Raw genomic sequence first — 21,079 nt, 5'->3', positions numbered from 1 at the left:
GATTTGTATGAACAGTATGCAAGACAAGATTTTCACTGTACCTCGGTATGTGTGACAATAGTAAGCCAATTCCAATTCTCTGTCAGTTATTTAAACTCACCCTTTATCTTGTGATGTTTTCTGCCGCAGGATTAATTTTACAATGTCAATAATGTGTTAATTTGTTTTTCTCACAAGATATGGTCAACTCTACGTCCTTTATTTGAAGTATCAACCAAGAGCTCCTAATAACCCTGGGGCAGAAGTAATCATGTATTATTTACCTAGGTAAGTCCTGGTGGTTGAGATCATAATCAGTCTGTTCTTTACCCTAGAGGGATTTCCTGAATGTATATCCTTTTAATTGCAGGGAAGGACAGTGTAAGAAAATGCATATCTTAAAACTAAACACCATTGGAAAATTTGCTCTGAATGTGGTTGATAACTTAGTTGTGGTGCATCACCAGAGTACCCAGGTAAGAGCTGTAATTCCCAGTCACTAACCTCTAACAGTGCAGCTCAGGAAGATGTTCAAGGATTTATCCAGCAATGATGAAAGGATTAAGACTTTTCAGTAGAAGTCTTAGGGTCATGAAATTGAGTCGTCAAGTTTATTGTCATATGCCCAAGCACATAGGACCATAAAACACAGGAGCAGAATTAAGCCATTGGGCCCATCAAGTCTGCTGCAGCATTTGATCATGGCTGATTTATTTATGTTCCTCTCAACTCCATTCTCCCACCTTCTCCCTGTAACCTTTGACACTCTTACTAATTGTGTTACAGTAGCATAGTGGTCATTGTAACACTATTACAGCACCAGTGACCCAGGTTCAATTCCACTGTTCTCCCCATGACTGTGTAAGGTTTCCTCCCAGATATATAGGTTAGTAGGTGAATTGGTCACATGGGTGTAACTTGGTGATGCAGGCTCGTTGGCCGGAAGGACTTGTTACAATATTATTTTTAGTAAAAATATAATCAAGAACCTATCAACCTCTATTGTAAATATACCCAACGACTTGGCCTCCACAGCCGTCTGGCAATGAATTCCTCAGAGTTTCTACTCTCTGGCCGAAGAAATTCCTCCTCATCTCAGTTGTAAATGGACCTGCTTTTATTCTGAGGCTTGCCCTCTGGACATAGACTGTCCCACTACTGAAAACATCGTCTCCATGTCCACTCTATCTAGTTCTTTTATTGTACAGTATGCACAGGTACAATGAAAAAGTTACTTGCAGCAGCATCATAGACTCATAGCATCACATTAGCAGTACTGATATGAAAAATATAAAGTAGCATAAATTATGCACGTTTTTTTACAAGAAAGAACACGTGGAATAAAAGGAAATCAAAGTCTATTTTAGTGTAAATTGAGCTAAACTGTAGTGATTAGAGTTTTCCATTTGGTTCAAGAACTGAGTGGATGAAGGGAAGTAACTGTTCTTGAACCTGGTGGCATGGGACTTCAGGCCTCTGTACCTTTTACCTGGCCCTTATGTTGCCTTCTTGAGGTAGTGCCTCTTGTAGATACTACTGATAGTGGGGAGAGATGTGCCCATGATCTATTGGACTGAGAAACTGCAGCTTCTTGCATTCCTGTGCATTTGGATTGCTGTACCAGACCATGATGCAACCAGTCAGGATACTTTCAGCAACATGTAGAAGATTGTTAGAGCATACAACTTGGAAGCAGGCATTTTGTCTGAGTCCATACCAATCATCAAGCATCTATTTATACCAACCTCGTTTTACTTGGTCATTTGATTCCATAATTCAGCTGTCCAGTGAAGTCATGTCACATACCTGGTCTTCTGACCACCATATCCTCTTAGTTGCTCAGTATCCAAAGATTTCTCGGTCCTGTTCTTAATGATCCTCAATAACTCACTATCATGGTCCTTGGGTAGAGAATTCCCAAAATATACCATCCTCTGAATGATTACTCCTGAAATTATACCTCAGTTCTAAATGATCACACATCCATCCCTCTTACTGAGAAAACAACTCCTCATTTTTAAAAAGGGAAATAGCCCCCCAGCATTCACCCTGCCAAGTGTTCTGAGAGTTTTGTACATTTTGATGAGCTTGTCTGCAACTGGAGCCATAGAGTTCTGCAGCACAGAAGCAGGCCCTTTAGCCCGAGTCATCCATGCTGACCAAGTTGCTTATGCAAGCCGTACCGTTTTCCCAACAAAGTAATATACAAGTTGGGATAGTTTGTGGACCTTATGAAATGCAAGTGATTTGATTATAGGTTCTTTTACGGATGTTGTCTTGACAAGAATCGCTGTAGATAGAGAAGTAGGAGTTCCAGAATGTGATTCTGCACTCTGCATTTTCTGTTTTCACAGACCTCTATGATTTTTGATATAAAACTCCGAGCAGAGTTTGATGGAGCTGTCACCATTCACCAGCAAGTCCTTCTACCTCTGTCTATTCATCCCTGTAAGATTCCTCGTGCAGGTCTGTAATTTCAGGACTATGTTCTTCCTGCAATTTACACTGAGCAGGTTTTTGATCATTGTCGAAAGAGATCAAGGGATCCCTCATCAAGGGATTTTTAAAAATTAATTTCTTCTTTAGACGGTCTTCCACTCCCAACTGTCCCGTGATTAAGTTAAAAGCTCACTTGACACAAGTAACGATAACAATTAGCTTTATTTGTCACATGTCCATCACATGAAATGAGTCATTTTCATTCATTTGTGTGAATTTAACCCAATCGCTGATCACTGGCGCTGCAAAAGTATTAAACTAGCCACTATGTACGGTGCCGTCCAATTGTAGATACTCAGGTGCATCCTTGGGACCCCCTCTTTTTGAGAGGGGAGTGGTGAGAACAAGTGTAGGAAACGGAGGAGGCCCACTTGAGTCAGTGTAGACAACTACTGGGGTGTTGGCAGTACAAAAAGGTAGTGTTTAGAGCAGGGGTGGCCAACCTTTTACACTCCATGCGTCAAATTTTTTTCACGCACAGGTTCAGATGCACTATACAACTCTTGTACCCCCATTCAATTCTTGTAAAAATATGTTAATATAGACATATTTAGCATTTTTACATGATAATATAAAAACAAAATAAACATGACTTACCTTAATGAGACTTCTAACAAATATATTTTGTCTTCGTTTGATTTCTTCCGCTTTCTTAATCACATATTCTTTCCGTAACTCAGACCCAAGCACTAGCTTCAGTTTTCCTTGTATTTCAGTCTGAAGTTGTGTTTTATAGTGTCTATTAAGATCATGTCTTCATGTGAGGAAGTGTTTTCACAAACAATGCACAACGGTTTTCCTGACAGACCCACTATAAATAGTAACTCATTTTCCCACTGTTCATTGAATTCACGCTTACTACCACTTTCTGCTTTTCTTTTGCTCATTTTCTTTTGCACTGTGATGGGTAACTGTATGTAAAATCAAGGCATAATTTTCGTAAAAGTACAAAACTGCAAATGTTCATAAATGACGAACGAAGCACAACTCCATAGCGCACGAGTGTCAATTGTAAACTGACTGGCAAAAACCTGCGACGCACCACTGGTGCAGACGCCTGGCGTCTCAGGATCAAACAAGTATCAAACGTGTATTGAATAGTTATGGAACGACTGCAGAACAAAAGTCCTTCTTTCCTAGTTTGACTCATTGTACATTTTTTAAAATTGAATACAGATTAATGTGAAAGAATATAACATTTGCCAAAAGATGTGCACGAAATAATAAGATCGCTAAAAATAATTGCTAAGTTTTAGATTTATTCTCAGTAAAACCCATTCCTAGCTCTAAGCTACTTGAATTCCTGTTACAGATTTTTTTTCTACAAATCAGTTTTTGGTTAATACTTTTTGCATGAGTAGGTTTACCTTTTTCTTATTATCGCTGGGGTGCAATGCGCCACTTCTCATCATCCAATGCGTCACTTTTGCCAAATGCGCCATAGGTTGGCCATCCCTGGTTTAGAGTAACACTAATAGAGCACCAGCGACCTGGGTTCAATTCTACTGCTGTCTGTAACCTTTCACACCCTGACATATCAAGAATCTATCAACCCCTGCCTTAAATACACCCAATGTTCTGGACTCCCCGGCAGCCTGTGGCAATGAATTCCACAGATTTACCACCTCTGGCTAAAGCAATTCCTCCTTATCACTGTTTTAAATGGATGCCCCTCTATTCTGAGGCTGCTCCATCTGGTCCTAGACTTCCTTCCTATAGGAAACATCCTCTCCACATCCACTCTGTCTAGGCCTTTCAGCATCTGATAAGTTTCAATAAGATTCCCACCCCCACCTCATTCTTCTAAATTCCAGCGAGCACAGCTCCAGAGTTATCAGATGTTCCTCATACAATAAGCCTTTCATTCCGGGAATAATTTTCTTGAACCTCCTTTGAACCCTGTCCAACATCAGCACATCCTTTCTTAGATAAGAGGCCCAAAACTGCTCACAATACTCTGTGAGGCCTTACCAATGTCTCTTAAAGCCTCAGCATTACATCCTTACTTTTATGTTCTAGTCCTCTCGAAATGAATGCTAACATTGCATTTGCCATCCTCTCCACTGACTCAACTTGCAAGTTAACCTTTAGGAAATCCTATACGATGACTCCTAAGTTCCTTTGCACCTCAGATTTTTGAATTTTTCGCTGTTTAAAAAATAGTCTACGCTTGTATTCCTTCTACCAAAGTGCATGACCATACACTTCCCAACACTGTATTCTATCTGCCACTTCTTGGCCCATTCCCTTAATCCATCTAAGCCCTTCTGCAGCCTTCCTGCTTCCTCAGCAGACCTGCCCTTCCATCTAGCCTCTTATCATCGAGAAACTTTACCACAGAATCATCAATTATGTCATCAAGTCATTGATATACAACATAAAATGAAGCCATCTCAACATCAACTGCTGCGCAACACCACAAGTCACCAGCAGCTAATCAGAAAAGGCTCTCTTTATTCCTACTCTTTGCCTTCTGCCAATCAACCAATGCTCTGTCCATCCTAGTATCTTCCTTGAAATAACATAAGCTCTTATCTTGCTAAGCAGCACCTTGTCAAAGATCCTCTGAAAATTCAAGTACACAGCATTCACACTTTTGTCTATCCTGCTTGTTGTATCCTCAAATAATTCTAACAGATTTGTCAGGCAACATTTTCCCTTAAGGAAGCCATGCTGACTTTGGCTTGTTTTATCATGTGCCTCCAGGTACTACGAAACCTCATCCTTAACGATTGACTCCACCATCTTCCCAGCCACTGAGGTCTGGCTAACTGGCCTATAATTTCCTTTCTTTTGCCTCCCTCCCTTCTTAAAGAGTGGAGTGACATTTGCAATTTTCCAGTTTTTCTGGAACCATTACAGAATCTAGTGATTCTTGAAAAATTATTACTCATGCCTCCATAATCTCTTCAGCTACAGCTACCTCTTTCAGAACCCTGGGGTGTAATCTGTCTGGTCCAGGTGACATCAGTCTTCAGACCTTTCGTCTTCCTAAGCACGTTCTCCCAGGTAATAGTAACTCTACTCACTTCTGCCCTGTGACACACTCGTACTTCCAGCATCGTGTCTTCCACAGTGAAGACTGATGCAAAATACTTATTCAGTTCATCTGCCATTTCCTTGTCCCCCATTACTACTTCTCCAGCGTCATTTTTCAGTGGTCTGATACCTACTCTCACTTCTCTTTTACACTTTATATATCTGAAAAACTTCTGGTTTCCTCTTTGATATTATTAGCTAGCTTACCTTCACATTTCATATTTTCCGTCCTTACGGCTTTTTTAGTTGCCTTCTGTTGGTTTTTAAATGCTTTCTAAACCTCTAATATCCCTCTAATCTTTGCTGTATTATATGCCCTCTCTCTTGCTTTTATGTTGGCTTTGAAATTCCCTTGTCAGCAACAGTTGTCAACCTGCCTTTGGAATTCTTCTTCTTCTTTGGGTGTGTCTATCCTGTGCCTTCTGAATTGCTCCCAAAAACTCCTGCCATTGCTGTTCTACCATTATCCGTGCTGGTGTCCCTTTCTAGTCAACTCTGGCCAGCTCTTCTCTCCTGTCTCTGTAGTTCCCCTTATTCCACTCTAATACTGATTCATTTGACTTTAGCTTGTCCCTCTCAAATTGCAGGCTGAATTCGATCACTGTCTCCTAAGGATTCCTTTACCTTAAGCTGCCTAATCAAATCTGGTTCATTACACAACACCCAATCCAGAATAAGACCATAATATATAGGAGCAGAATTAGGCCATTTGGCCCATCAAGTCTGGTCTGCCATTCAGTCATGGATGATCCTTTTTTCCCCTCCTCAGCCCCACTCCCTGGCCTTCTCTCTGTAACTTTTGATGCTGTGTCCTATCAAGAACCTATCAAGCTCTGCCTTAAATACTCCCAACGACCTGGTCTCCATAGCTGCCTTTGGTAACAAATTCCAAAAACTCACCACTCCCTGGCTATAGAAATTCTTCCGCATCTCTGTTTTAAATGGATGCCCCTCTATCCTGAGTCTTTGCCTTCTTGTCCTGGACTCACCCACCATGAGAAACAGACCCAGAGCCATCAAACATTCTCTATGATAACCCTTTCATTCATACAATCATCCCTGTGATCTTCCTCTGAACTCTCTCCAATGCCAGCACATCCTTTCTTACATAAGGAGCCCAAAACTGTTCACAATACTCAAGATGAGGCCTCACCAGTGCCTTATAAAGCCTCAGCATCACATCCTTGCTCTTGTACTCTAGACCTCTTGAAGTGAATGCTAACATTGCATTTGCCTTCCTCACCATTGACTCAACCTGCAAGTTAACCTGCACTAGAACTTCCAAGATCCTTTGCCTCCCAAATTTTTGGATTTTCTCCGTTTAGAAAATAGTCTGTACATTTATTTCTACCACCAAAGTGTATGACCATGCATTTTCCAACATTGTATTTCATTTGCCACTTTCTTGTCCATTCTCCTAATCTGTCTAAGTCTTTCTGCAGCCTACCTGTTTTCTCAACACTACCTGCCCCTTCACCAGTCTTCATATCGCATGCAAACTTGGCAACAAAACCTTCTATTCCATCATTTAAATCATTGATATATAGCATGAAAAAAGTGGTCCCAACACCAACCCTTGTGGAACAGCAGTTGTCACTGGCAACCAACCTGATTTTCCCAATCTACCTGCATATGGGAATCCCTTTGATTATTGTAAGATTGTAATTTGTAGCCCTCATCCTGACTACTTTTCGGAGGCCTGTATATAATTCCCATCAGAGTCTTTTTATTCTTTTAGTTCCTTAACTCTACCCAGAATGATTCTAAGTTTTCTGATTCTATGTCACCTCTTTCTAAGAATTTGGTTTCATTTTTTACCAGGAGAACCACACCACCCCTCTGCCTGCTTGCCTGTCCTTTTGATACTTCGTGTATCCTTGGATGTTAAGCTCCCAAGTATAATCTTCATTTAGTCATGACTCAGAGATCCCCACAACATCATACCTGCCAATCCCTTAACTCTGCTACAAGATCATCTGCTTTATTTCGTATACTATGTGTTTTGAAATATAACACCTTTAGTCCTGTATTTGTCACCCTTTTCAATTTTGTTCCCGTTTTACACTGCAACTCATCCCACTGACTGCAATGTTTCCCCATCATCCGTTTGTCCTTCCAGACAGTCTCACTACACACTGCTTCTACTTGTATACTAAACTGCCCTATCACTCAGTTTTCTATCTCCCTGCTAAATTAGTTTGACTCCTCTCCAATAGTTGTAGCAAACCTGCCCCCAAGGGTATTGGTCCCCTTGGGTTCAGATGTAACCTGTCCTTTTGTACAGGTCATACCTTCCCCAGAAGTGATCCCAATGATCCAGAAATCTGAAAGCACCAGTTCCTCAGCCACTCCATCTGCCAAATCATCCTTTTCTTACCCTCACTGGTGCATGGCAGTGTAGCGATTACAACCCTGGAGGTCCTGCTTTTCAGCTTTCTACCTAGCAACTTATTCTTTCTTCAGGACCTTCTCCCTTATGTCATTGGTGCCAATATGTACTAGGACTACTGGCTGTTCACCCTCACCTTTTAGAATGTCATGGACCTGATCCCAGACATCCCTGACCCTGGCACCTGGGAGGCAACATACCATCCAGGTGTCTCTATCACATCCACAGAATCTTGAGTCTGTGTGTTGTTACGTACCCCGTAACTGGGTTGCCAAACCAGCAGAAATGGACCACTTAGTTGGAGTCTGGTTTAACAGAAGCTAATAAAGTTTTATTAAAGAAATAAGTAACACAGTACTCTATTCGTAAGGATATAAATGCAACAGGTTAGCAATGATAAAACACACATGTACACAGAACTAGGGTAATAGGAATCAACCAAGCTCTATCGCAGTCTAGGGGTAAAATGATCAGTCTCAAGTGACGCAGAGTTCAGTTCAGCTTAGTACAGTTTGCAGTAATCGCTGTTGTGCCGTTGGAGAGAGATAGAGATATGCAAATCTGATTAAGCAGACCTTTGATGTCCTTCGCAGTTGGCTTTTGGGCAGACCCTTTTTTATGTCTTTTGTGGTCACCGACTGTGACCCCTCCGCTCCGGATACGACCGTTCTTCCGAGGTGAACCCGGCACCCAGGCAAGGGTGGACACACACACCAGGTTCCCGCCGATCGTACCCATTCACCCTGTGCATCTATGGTCGGTTCCCGCGACCAGACCTCCAAACTCCCACCGACTTGTGGGGGCACACCGCTCTTCCAGGGTCTCGTTATCTTTGATCTCGTGGTGTGTGTCGTGCCTTAGCGAACCTGTTCTTTTTATCCCCCTGCTGGGGTATCGCCTGTCCATCAAACTTCAAACAGTTCAGGTTCAAAGCAATCGGTCTGTCAATATTCTGAAACGTGTTTCTTTCTCGTTAATCTCTCTCTTCTCTCTTATTAGCATTTTGAATGTTTCTCCATTGTCTCACTTATCTCTCTCATTAGCATCAATCTTCTGATAACTTGGTTTTTTCGTCACAGTGTCTATTCCTCTAACTCCTCTATCACTACTGCAGCTGTTATCTCTACTTGCTCCCCCCCTCCACTTCCCTTTGAGGCATAGCACCAGATTCAGTGCCAGAGACACGGTTGATGCAGCTTTCCCCCTCGTTGGTCCTTTCCCCCCCTTCCCCCCCCAACAGTATCCAAAGCAGTAACTTATTATTGAGGGGAACGAATGAAGAAAAAGAAACTTAAACAGATACGTACCTCACCCAAGCCTGATGAGCCAAAGCCTCCTCACTGCAACAATAGCTACTTTGCCTGTCCCTATCTTATTTTTATTTGCCCTTGTTAATGAACCGCTGCTTGATTGCACTGCTGGAAAAATGCCAAAAGCCTGTGAATGCTCCTTTTTAAATTTCACTCACGGACCTGTGGGTTGCTTCCACTCTCATTCCTCATTCGATTGGACACTGGATAAACTCCAAAAGCCGGCAAATGCTCCTTTTTATATCTGAGTCACGGACCTGTGAGTTGCCTTCTCACTCACTCCCAATTCGGTTAGGTTGCTGTAAAAACTTCATCAAAGTTTTTATTTCACTTTATCTTTCACAATATCCAAGCTCAGCAGAAGCGTTCTTTTCATTTGGATTTTTGCCCAAGATTTACTCACCCTTAAAAATTTTGCCAAACACCACGGGAAACATGCCTCAGGCACTTGAACATCTGTATGTTGGTACATTTCTTACCTGTTTTTTGGCTGGTAGTGTAACCTGTTGGTTGAGAGGATCAGTTTAGCAGGAGTGGTGCTGTCCTGCTGATCTACCCTCAGTAGAAGGTATGTTGGCATTTGACAGGTTCATTGATGGCACAGGGAAAGCTGTGCATTCCCTCATACCAGTACGAATCTTTAGAGAAAAATCTAATTAGTCCCGATCAGTCTGTCCTATCCCTTTGTGGTTACTAGTTCTCTTTAATACTCACAACTGAGGTCCAAAATTACAATAACTCGCTGCATAAAATTAATTCTCATTTCCATTTTGTTCTGGGATTTCTGCCAGTTTTTTTCTGTCTATCAGTTCTCAATGTAGAATCCCAGCCGTTCGGCCAACTCGTTCATGCAAACCAAGAGGTTTATCCAGTCTAGGCCCATTTGCCTGTGTTCGGTCCTGTGGCAATATTTTCTCATATTTGTCCTAAACCTCTTAGGGTGTTATGATCATTTCACCTTTGATATTTTTTTCTGTCAAGTCCTGATATGGCTATGTCTCAAGAGCTTTAATTCCATGTACAGTTGTACTGATGCCTAGAAATCCTTTGTCTAGGTCCGTCTGCTGTGACAACACAAAGTCCTGTCCCGTGTGAACTTTGTATCCTTCACTGTGAATCATCTAGCATTTTACAGCAAATGAAATTTGCTTCTTGAAATTTATAGGAAGAACTAATATTATATTGTAAGCTGTAGATAATTAAAATGCTAAGATTATTCACCATGTCAGGTAGCTGGTGTGGTGAAAGAAATGGTTTTCAGTCAGGTCAGGGATGCAGACCTTCAAGGAAATTGACGGCATTGAGATTTAATAGCTTGGCCAAAGTAATGGAACAAGAGGGAAGATGTGCCTTTATAGGGCATTGGTCATTCTGCATTTAGAGTATTGTGAACTGTTTTGGGCTCCATACATAGGAAAGGATGTGCTGACATTGGAGAATGTTCACAAGAATGATCCTGGGAATGAAAAGGTTAATGTACGAAGAGCCTTTGATTGCTCTGGGCCTGTACTGACTGGAGTTTAGAAGTCTCATTGAAACTTACCGAATATTGAAAGGCTGGATAGAGTGGATGTGGAGGCCATATTTTCAATAGTGGGAGAGTCTAGAACCTGAGAGCACAACCTTAGAAGAGAAGGACATCCCTTTAGAATAGAGATGAAGACAAATTTCTTTAGCAAGAGGGTGGTGAATCTGTGGAATTCATTAGCACAGATAGCTGTGGAGGCCAAGTCTTAAGGTGGAGGTTGATAGGTTCTCTTGATTAGTAAGGGCATCAAAAGTTACAGGGAAAATTAATGTTATGGTGAGGTTGTATAAGGCATTGGTGAGGCCGAATCTGGAGTATTGTGTTCAGTTTTGGTCACCAAATTACAGGAGGGATATTAATAAGGTTGAAAAGTGCAGAGAAGGTTTACAAGAATGTTGCCGGGACTTGAGAAACTTAGTTACAGAGAAAGGTTGAATAGGTTAGGACTTTATTCCCTGGAGCGTAGAAGAATGAGGGGAGATTTGATAGAGGTATATAAAATTATGATGGGTATAGATAGAGTGAATGCAAGCAGGCTTTTTCCACTGAGGCAAGGGGAGAAAAAAACCAGAGGACATGGGTTAAGGGTGAAGGGGGAAAAGTTTAAAGGGAACATTAGGGAAGCTTCTTCACACAAAGAGCGGTGAGAGTGTGGAATGAGCTGCCAGACGAGGTGGTAAATACGGGTTCTTTTTTAACATTTAAGAATAAATTGGACAGATACATGGATGAGAGGTGTATGGAGGGATATGGTCCGTGTGCAGGTCAGTGGAACTAGGCAGAAAATGGTTCGGCACAGCCAAGAAGGGCCAAAAGGCCTGTTTCTGTGCTGTAGTTTTTCTATGGTTTCTATGAGAACGCAGGATAATAGGGGTTGAGAGGGAAAACAAAATCATATACGATCGAATGGCAGAGTAGACTTGATGGGTCAAGTGGGATAGTCCTATGTTTTATTGTCTTCTGTATGATGGGGCAGACATGGGGATTGTAATAGGGTGATTCCAATGAGAGATGCAGTCAGCCAGTGCAAGCAAAGAAGGATCTGAGTGATATTCTAGACTGGATGGAACGTGGTCAGAGAGGGAAATATTCTGGAAAAGCACCAAATGAGGAAAGGGATTAAATGGAACTGAGGATTCGCCAGTGGGGGGAGGCTGAGGGGCTGTGTGTTGGTGGGGGAGGCAGTGTGGGGTTGGCAGTGAATTGGGGATGGGAGAGGTGATGATGGGGTTTGAGGCTGCAAGGGAGCCTTTTATGTTTCTAAATTCAATGCGAGGTAGGGTTGGTGAGTTGGGGGTGTCTGAGGTGCTGGACAATGAATTGGAGGGAGTGCTGAGTGCGAGGGCAGTGGGGAGGGAGGGTGGTGAGGAGAGTGAATATGATGACACTGGTGGGTATTGGGAGGGAGGCTGAATGTTATCAGTGAGATAGGGTGAGATGTACAGATCCCTGTTGGGAAAATGGGAGCGGATGAGGAAAGGGTGAGTTGTGAATGTGAGTTTTAGCAGATGCACACACACAAGGGAATCAGCTGTTGGTACAGAGATCAAGAAGCATCCTTTCATATGTGGGAGTGTAAAATAGGGTTAATGTCAGTGGTACTCGATGGTCAGTATGGACTTGTTGGGCTGAAGGTCTGTTTTTTTTACTGTCTCTTTCTAAAGTTCTATGTGGGAGCACTTTCCTCTCGATGGCATCGGTGTTTTCCTTAAATTTTAGATTCTTCTTCCTGGAGTGTGTTTCAGCCTGACATCATCATCAATGCCAGTGAAGGTGGGTGGATCCTTAGATGAATTTATTTTACAATGTTCAGTACATTGCCTGACTGCTCTGGGCATTGGAATCAGAGTTGGGAATGATCTGTGTCATGTCACCCAGTTATTACAGTGGCAGCTTTAGATGTAAATCCAGAGCACTGGGGCATTGTGGATAAAACGTACATCTCATTCTCATTTTCTCCTTTTTTATTCATTAACATTTTGGGGGTATACCTTGAGAGGTGTGGGTGAACTGGCTTCGTGAAATGCTGCAGTAAGGTGCTCCCTCCGTGCTATTGGGAGGGAGTTCCAGTAGCAGTGACGACAAACAACCATTGCTATTTCCCCCAAATCTGAATGATATGTTACTGAGAGGGGAACCTACAGCTGGTGGTCTACTCACATCTACCACCCTCATCCTCCTTGGTAATTGAGGTGATGGGAAGTCCTGTGGGAGTAGCCTGGTGAAGAACCCCAGTGTATTTTGAAAATGATGTACTCTGCACTGGTAGTAGAGGACAAGGAAATAATGCGTGTAGCTTTGCTGTGGAGATGACCGCAATTAGTTTTTTTGTACTGTGAGATTTCACATTACTGACACTTGCCAAACTGGTCTGTGCAGTGTTTTAGCTTCAAATGATTCTCTGCACGCTGTTCAAAATCTCCCAAGATTAGCATATTCTTTTATTATTTGCTCCCTCTGGTATTTATCTAGTCTGCACTGAAGTGCAAGGACAAGACCTTTATTTCCCCCAATTTCTGGATAAAGAATTTCATTTTAATCATTGATTAAATCTGTTAGTAACAGACTCTCAGTACAGCCTTTTTAGCTGGAGGCTTCAAATGTAAATTGGTGAACTGGTTTATTATCGTCACACGTACTGAAGGACAGTGGAAAACTTTGCCCTGCATATCATCTATTCAGATCAAATCATTACAACAATGCATCGAGGTAGTACAAGGTAAAACAATAACAATGCAGATTAAAGTGTCACAGATACAGAGAAAGTGGTGTGCTATAAGGCACAAGGCCATGAAGAGGTGTAGATTGTGAGATCAGAGTCTATCTTTTTGTACTAGGGGATTGGGAAAAAAGGTGAGGAGTCAGGAGTAAGAGTGGGGAGAATGGAGGACGAGCCACAAGGTGATAGGTGAAAGCAGGAAGTAAAGAGCTGGGAAGTTGATTTGTAAAAGAGATACAGGGCTGGAGAAGTGGGAATCTGATTGAGAGCAGAAGCCCATGGAAGATAGAAAAGGAGGAGGAGCACCAGAGGGAGGTGATAGGCAAGTAGGAGATAAAATGAGAGAGGGAAATGGTGAAGGCGGGGGTTGGGGGAGGTTGGATTTCCAGAAGTTGGAGAAATCGATGTTCATGCCATCAATTTGGAAGCTACACAGACGGAATGTAAGGTATTACTCCTCCAACCTGAGGGTCGGCTCATCACAACGTTAGAGGAGGCCAGACTGACATATGGGAATGGGAAGTGGAATTAAACTATGTCCCCCCCCCACTCTCTTACTTTGACTCCTCTTCTTTTTTCCAATTCTGATGAAAGGTGTCAGCCTGAAATGTCAACTGTACTCTTTTCCATAGATGCTGCCTGGCCAGCTGAGTTCCGCCAGCATTTTGTGTGTGTAGCTTGGATTTCCAGCATCTGCAGATTTTCTCTTGTTTGTACTAGAGGATTGTTGAGTAGACAATAACAGTGAGATAGAAGCTGTTCTTGAACCTGGTGGTACGTGCTTTCTGGCTTTTGTATCTTCTGCTAGGTTTGGTCGGGGGTAGGGGGGAGGTTGGGGAAGGTGAAGAGAGAATGTCCAGGATGGGTGGGTTCTTTAAAGCTATACTTTTGGACTTTTCTCTGGCTGCACATAACCAGGAATCATAAACGTTTAGCATCAATTCCTTCCTTTTGCTTCTTTTGGTTTTAATTAATTGGTTTGTGGATTCTTGACAGGTTATTTGTGGTGCCTCCAGATAAAGCTGCAACCTATAGTACACATGCTTCAAGACAGAGGTCGGCTGATGGATTTCCTTCTACAGCGGAAGGACTGTAAAATGGTCATTTTGTCTGTGTGTTCAGAGAGTGAGTAGTGGGCTGCTGGTGAAAGAATTCCTAACTGTTCTTTGGGGGTTTTAATTTCAATTATGTTCAGTTATAGAGGAGAGAGCTGCTCAATTTATTCAGAATCTTTAATACCTTGGATGTTTTATTTCTTTATTGCTCGGGTCTTTCTGTGGGGTTCATACAGGTTCAAAGTGAGAAAAGAAATGTCTGATGAATTGCTACTGTTATTGTTCCAGTGCATTCAGTAAAGTCTTAAATTTTAAGAGGCACATTGAATTGATCTGGTTTGTATTTATTTTTGAGTGTAGAATCTGCGTTGATTGCAGTGGTGGCATCCTCACTCCTGAGTCAAGAGGTTCTCAGCTCCGGACACAGAATGGAGAACTTGAATCTAGCTAGAATCATAGAAATGTAGAGTACAGCACATGAACAGTCCAACTCATCCATGCCAACCAAGATGCCCATCTAAACTAATCTTATTTGCTTGCCCATATCCCTCTAAATCTTTCTCATCCATGTACCAGACCAAATATCTTTTAAGTGTTGTTATTGTACCTACTTCTGACAGTAGTTTCCACTAACCCACCACCAACCCACCATACTCTGCATGAAAAAGTTGTCCTTCAGGTCCCTTTTCAATCTTTCCCTTTTCACATTCAACCTATTCTTCTAGTTTTTGATTCCCTTTCCTAAGGAAAAGCACTGTGTGCATTCATCTGATCTATGCTCTCATGATTTTATACATCTCTGTAAGGTCAACCCTCATTAAAACTCCAAAGAATGAAGTCCTGTCCAACACGATAACTCAGGCCTTGAGTGTCATCACTCGTTGTCAGTGGCTCTGACTTTCAAATGTCTCCTCTGCTGGGAATATCAACGTCCTCTTTAAACAGGACTACAGATAAATGATGTTTAAGATTTGACCAGCCATTGCAATGAACTGATGCAAGTGTTCTCCAAGGGTGAATGTTTACCCTTTATTGCAGGTGTGAGGTTGCACTGGCTGTCACTTAAACATTGTTATCAGCCTACCGTGATTGCAGTATCTCAATTTCATTTTTTAATTGCAGTGCTGACTGTGGAAAAGCGTGGGAGTTTGCTCGTGATTGCCACTGTGTTTGATAAACTCAATCAAGTCTACAAAGAATATCTGGAAGCTGACCAGAACTATACCCTGGTGAGAAATTGTGTCCAAAACACTTCAAGGCAGTTCAGGGGAATTGAGGGTTTTGGGGAAAAGGCAGGTAGGTGGAGATGAGTCCATGGTCAGATCAGCCATGATCTTATTGAAAGGCGAAGCAGGCTTGACGGGCCAGATGGCCTACTCCTGCTCCTATTTCTTATATTCTTATGTTTTGAGGAAGTTTGCTGTTTTGTGTCCTTTTCAGAAAGGAAAAAAAATTGCCATTCTGTCAGATTTTTTTGGGAAGGAGGTTAAACTTTCTTTCGAAGATTGTAGATGACATGAAAGTTGGTGGTGTTGTCGATGGTGTGTAAAGTTGCCGCAGGTTTCTCGTGAGTCTTACTTCAGTGATTGGTAAGTTGATGGAGAAGATCCTGAGAGGCAGGATTTATGAACATTTGGAGAGGCATAATATGATTTGGAATAGTCAGCATGGCTTTGAGAAAGGCAGGTTGTGCCTTATGAGCCTGATCGAATTTTTTGGGGATGTAACTAAACACATTGATGAAGGTAGAGAAGTAAATGTAGTGTATATGGATTTCAGTAAGGCATTTGACAGGGTACCCATTGCAAGGCTTATTGAGAAAGTAAGGAGGCATGGGATCCAAGGGGACATTACTTTATGGATCCAGAACTGGCTTGCCCACAGAAGGCAAAGAGTGGTTGTAGATGGGTCATATTCTGCATGGAGGTCAGTGACCAGTGGTGTGCCTCAGGGATCTGTTCTGGGATCCATACTCCTCATGATTTTTATAAATGACCTGGATGGGGAAGTGGAGGGATGGGTTAGTAAATTTGCTGTTGACACAAAGGTTGGAGGTGTTGGACTAGTGTGGAGGGCTGTCAGAGGTTACAGCGGGACATTGATAGGATGCAAAACTGGGCTGAGAAGTGGCAGATGGAGTTCAATCCAAATAAGTGTGAGGTGGTTCATTTTGGTAGGTCAAGTATGATGACAGAATATAGTATTAATGGCAAGACTCTTGGCAGTGTGGAGGATCAGAGGGATCTTGGGGTCTGAGCCCATAGGACACTCAAAGCTGCTATGCAGTTTGACACTGTGGTTAAGAAAGCATACGGTGCATTGGCCTTCCATCAGTCGTGGGATTGAGTTTAGGAACTGAGAGGTAATGCTGAAGCTATATAAGACCCTGGTCAGACCCCACTTGGAGTACTGTGCTCAATTCTGGTCACCTCACTATAGGAAGGATGTGGAAACCATAGAAAGCGTGCCAAGGAGATTTACAAGGATGTTGCCTAATGAGAATAGGTTGAGTGAACTTGGCCTTTTTTCCTTGGAGTGACGGAGGATGAGAGGTGACCTGATCAAGGTGTATAAGATGATGCCTCTACTGTGCTTATTGTCTTGTTTATTATTTATTTATTAATTTATTAATTATTGTACTGCCCTGCACTGTTTTGTGCACTTTATGTAGTCCTGTGTAGGTCTGTAGTCTAGTGTAGTTTTTGTGTTATTTTACGTAGTCTAGTGTAGCCTTGTGTTGTCTCACATAGTCTAGTGTAGTTTTGTGTTGTTTCATGTAGCACCAGGGTCCTGGAGGAATGTTGTTTTGTTTTTACTGTGTACCAGCAGTTTATGGTCAAAATGACAGTAAAAAGCGACTTGACTTGACTTGACTTGGAGTTTTAGAGAGGGTGTAGAGGAGTTTTACCAGGATACTGTCTGGATTAGAGAGCATGTCTTTTGACGAAAGGTTGAGTGAGCTAGGGTTTTTCTGTTTGGAGTAAAAGAGTGTGAGAGGTGACTTGACAGATGTATACAATGATAAGAAGTATTAGTAGAATAGACAGCCAGCATCTTTATCCCAGGGTGGAAATGGTGAATACAAGAGGGCATAATTTTAAGGTAAAATTGGTGGAAAGTATAAGGGGGATGTCAGTGGTAGTTTTTACACAGTGGTAAGTGTGTGGAAACGTTGGTGTAAAGGTAATGTGCAAGGGTTGGTGACAGCGACAGATACATCAGGAATTTTTAAGAGACTCTTAGATGAGCACATGGATAAAAGAAAAATGAAGGGCTATGTAGGAAGGAAGTACAGTATTAGAATGATCTTGGAGTATGTTAAAATATCAGCATAACATTGTGGCTGAACAACTGGTACTATCTGTACTATTGTTAATTCTTAACTTAGCACAGGACAAGTCTGTGGATTTACACCATCTGTACACCATGATACCAAATTAAAACTATTCTGCCTGCATATGATCCAGGTACCTCCCATCTCTGCATATGCATATGTCTAACAGCTTCTGAAATGCCTCTATTTGCTTCCTCCACCACCAATACCTCTGGAAGCCCATTCTAGGCAACTACCACTCTGTGTAATAAAAACTTGCCCTGCACATACGCAAATGTTCCTTATTCCTTAAAAGTCTTTACTCTGGTATTTGATATTTCTACCTTGGAGAAAAGATTCAAACTGTCTACCCTATCTATGTCTCTCATGAGTTTATAAGCTTGTAGTACACCTGCTATCATCCATTGCTGCTCTAGAGAGAACCCCAACTTCTCCTTGTAGCACATGCCCTCTAATCCAGCAGAATCCTGGAGAACTTCTTTTGCAACCTTTCCAAAGACTCCATACATTTCCTATTATGAGGTGACCCTAGAAGTGAAACACAATACTCCAAATGCAGCCTGATCAAAGTTTTATACAGCTGCAACATGACTTGCTGACTTTTGCACTCAATGTTCTGACCAATGCAGGAAAGCATGCAGTATGCCTCTATCTATCATCCTGTCAACCTGAACGGCCTCTTTCAGGGAGCTGTGACCTTGCATCCCAGGATCCCTCTGTATCATCATTCAGATCAGTTATATTTACATTGTTTGTCTCAGAACACAGGGACAAACCCCCTCCCCTTCGGTTTAGATTCATGACCCAATGCCTTTGAAAAGGCCCCATGTCTGTCCTGTGTGTACTCTCATAGAGCAATACACCATGGATACAGGTCCTTTAGTTCAACCAGTCCACAGTAACCACGGTGCCCACCCAGTTAGTCTCATACTCAGCCCCTCCATGTGCTTCTTAAATGTTACTATTGTATGTGCCTCAATAATTAGAGCTGAAATGGAAGGATTTAAATCATAGGTGATAAACAGAATCCCTTTCCTTATTATTCATCAACAGCTTTCAAAGTTGCTTTATAATACATTCTGTATCTTTCAGGATTTTGAAGTCAGCATGGCAGAGATATTTTAAAATGGGCTTAATGAATTAAAGACAGACTAAAAGCCTTGGAATACAAATGTTCATTCCCACACTAAGCCAAGCTGGAGGGAGTGAGTGTGAATTTTACCAGCTCCATGGCAATAACTGGCTGTTCTTCTTCTGTGTAGACCATGGAGTCGGGAGCTGGCCGCAGCAGTTCTGCCCAGAAGAGGCCAGTGCGAACGCAAGCTGTTATTGACCAGTCAGACATGTACACCCACGTCCTATCTGTCTTCACTGAGAAAAAGGTAAGCAGGACTGGTTGGCCAACTTGGTCAGCATGGATGAGTTGGGCCAAAGAGCCTGTTCCTGTGTTGTGTAGCTCGTTGACTCAATGGGAACCACTGGATTCTGGAAAAAGGATCAACTGGTAAAATCGAAGGAAGCAGAGGCCACGTGGAAGTATGTCATTAAACTGGTGAGGGTGCAGCAAAGATTCATGAGGATGTTACCAGGATGGAGGGTTGGAATTATAAGTAGAGACTGACTGAATAGTGCTTTTCTCTTGAAGTGTAGTAGGCTGATAGGTGATGTTACAGAGGTTTAAAGACACATGACGGATAAAGTGGAAGGTCATGGTCTTTTTCCCCCAGGGTAGGGAAGCCTGAAACTAGAAGGCAGAAATTTAAGATGAAGGGTGAGATTTAAAGGGGAGCTGAAAGACAATTTTCTGACAGTGTGATGGATATGTGGAAAGAGCTACAAGAAGATGTGAATTAGAATTAGATTTAATATCACTGGCATACGTTATGAAATTTGTTGTTTTGTGGCAGCAGTACATTGCAATACATGATAACAAAGAAGAACTATAAATTTTAATAAGAAATAGACATTGGATTCTGGTTAATTGGACTATTGGTTAATCGGGACAGCCACTTATTTGGGCAAAAACTAATAATGAAAGTAGCTAGGATTCCCTTCATTTATTTGGAACATTATTCTGCTTAATTGGGACAGGAGACTATTGCTGAACAATTGCTACTTGGTGTCAGTCACGTGTCCTTGTGTGGTGTCTGCTACACAGTGCTTAGAGCCAACAGTTTTTAAATAGTGTCAGTTATATCTGTGTTCAAAAAGCATTGTTCTTTGTGTTAGATAATTGGTGAGAAATAAACAGGAAGAAAATTCAGAGCTGTTTTGCTTACTACGTTTTCAAGCATTCAGACTTGATGCCAGAAACGGCCAGGAGGGAAAATGAAACAATTTCACTATTCAACAAGTTAGGAACCTCGAAGTATTAAAAGATTATCAACAATCATCTTGAATGTTACAATGATGATAAGGATTTGGAAGGTGCAATCGTCAAAAGGAATCTATGAAGGCAGTCCATTATTTACACTAGGTGTCTGCACTGACTTTCTTTATCTACAGTCAATCAAAAGAAAATGGCAGCATACTCTGGATTAATTCCTCTGTCGATGACTATTAGGAATGAATACACAGTTCTGTAGGGCTGTATAGTATTGATAGTGTTCTACTTTGTTTGGCTTTCATTTAAATACATAATTAAATGTATTTAAATGGTAGTTTGTCTTTTTATAATGCTTTTTAACAATTTCCATGAAACTTCAGCTAATTAGGGCAGACACTTAATCGGGCCAAAATGTGCTGGTCCCGATGTCTCCACATTAATCGGAATCCACTGTATTAAAAAAATTAAATTGAATAAGTAGTGCAAAAAGAGAGCAAAAAAAGTATTGAGGTAGTGTTCATGGGTTCATTGTCGATTCGGAAATCTAATGGTAGAAGGGAAGAAGCTGCTCCTAAAGCGTTGAGTGTGTGTCTTCAAGCTTCTGTACCACCTCCTTGATAGTAGCAATAAGAAAAGGGCACGTCCTGGGTGATGGAGTCCTTAATGACGATGCTGCCTTTTTAAGGCATCCTGTATTGAAAATGTCCCCAATGCTGGGAAGACTAATGCCCATGATGGAGTTGGCTGAGTTTACAAATTTCTGCAGCTTTTTCTTGATCCTGTCCTGTGGCACCTCCATATCAGATGGTGATACAGCCAGTTAAAATGCTCTCCATGGTATATCTGTGGAAATTTGCAAGAGTCTTTGGTGTCATACCAAGTGTCTTAAAACTCCTGATGA

At 41.8% G+C, this 21,079-nt stretch overlaps 1 protein-coding gene across 4 annotated transcripts in view; it reads left to right on the top strand.

Annotated features, from left to right (window-relative positions):
- Nucleotides 1-21,079, top strand: part of rmc1 (regulator of MON1-CCZ1) — a 64,584-nt gene that overhangs the window by 32,753 nt on the left and 10,752 nt on the right. For all 4 annotated transcript variants that reach the window (XM_063060641.1, XM_063060632.1, XM_063060622.1 and 1 more), the window contains exons 8-15: nt 178-267; nt 350-455; nt 2,334-2,445; nt 10,272-10,316; nt 12,464-12,517; nt 14,460-14,588; nt 15,641-15,747; nt 19,115-19,234. In XM_063060641.1, the coding sequence (XP_062916711.1) occupies nt 178-267; nt 350-455; nt 2,334-2,445; nt 10,272-10,316; nt 12,464-12,517; nt 14,460-14,588; nt 15,641-15,747; nt 19,115-19,234 (763 nt within the window). The remainder of the gene's footprint in view (nt 1-177; nt 268-349; nt 456-2,333; nt 2,446-10,271; nt 10,317-12,463; nt 12,518-14,459; nt 14,589-15,640; nt 15,748-19,114; nt 19,235-21,079) is intronic.

The sequence above is a fragment of the Mobula hypostoma genome, chromosome 1 (assembly GCF_963921235.1).
Source record: "Mobula hypostoma chromosome 1, sMobHyp1.1, whole genome shotgun sequence".
NCBI classification, from domain to species: Eukaryota; Metazoa; Chordata; class Chondrichthyes; order Myliobatiformes; family Myliobatidae; genus Mobula; species Mobula hypostoma.
Note: the sequence above shows the minus strand (reverse complement) of the source record. Positions and strands in the feature narration are given on the sequence as shown.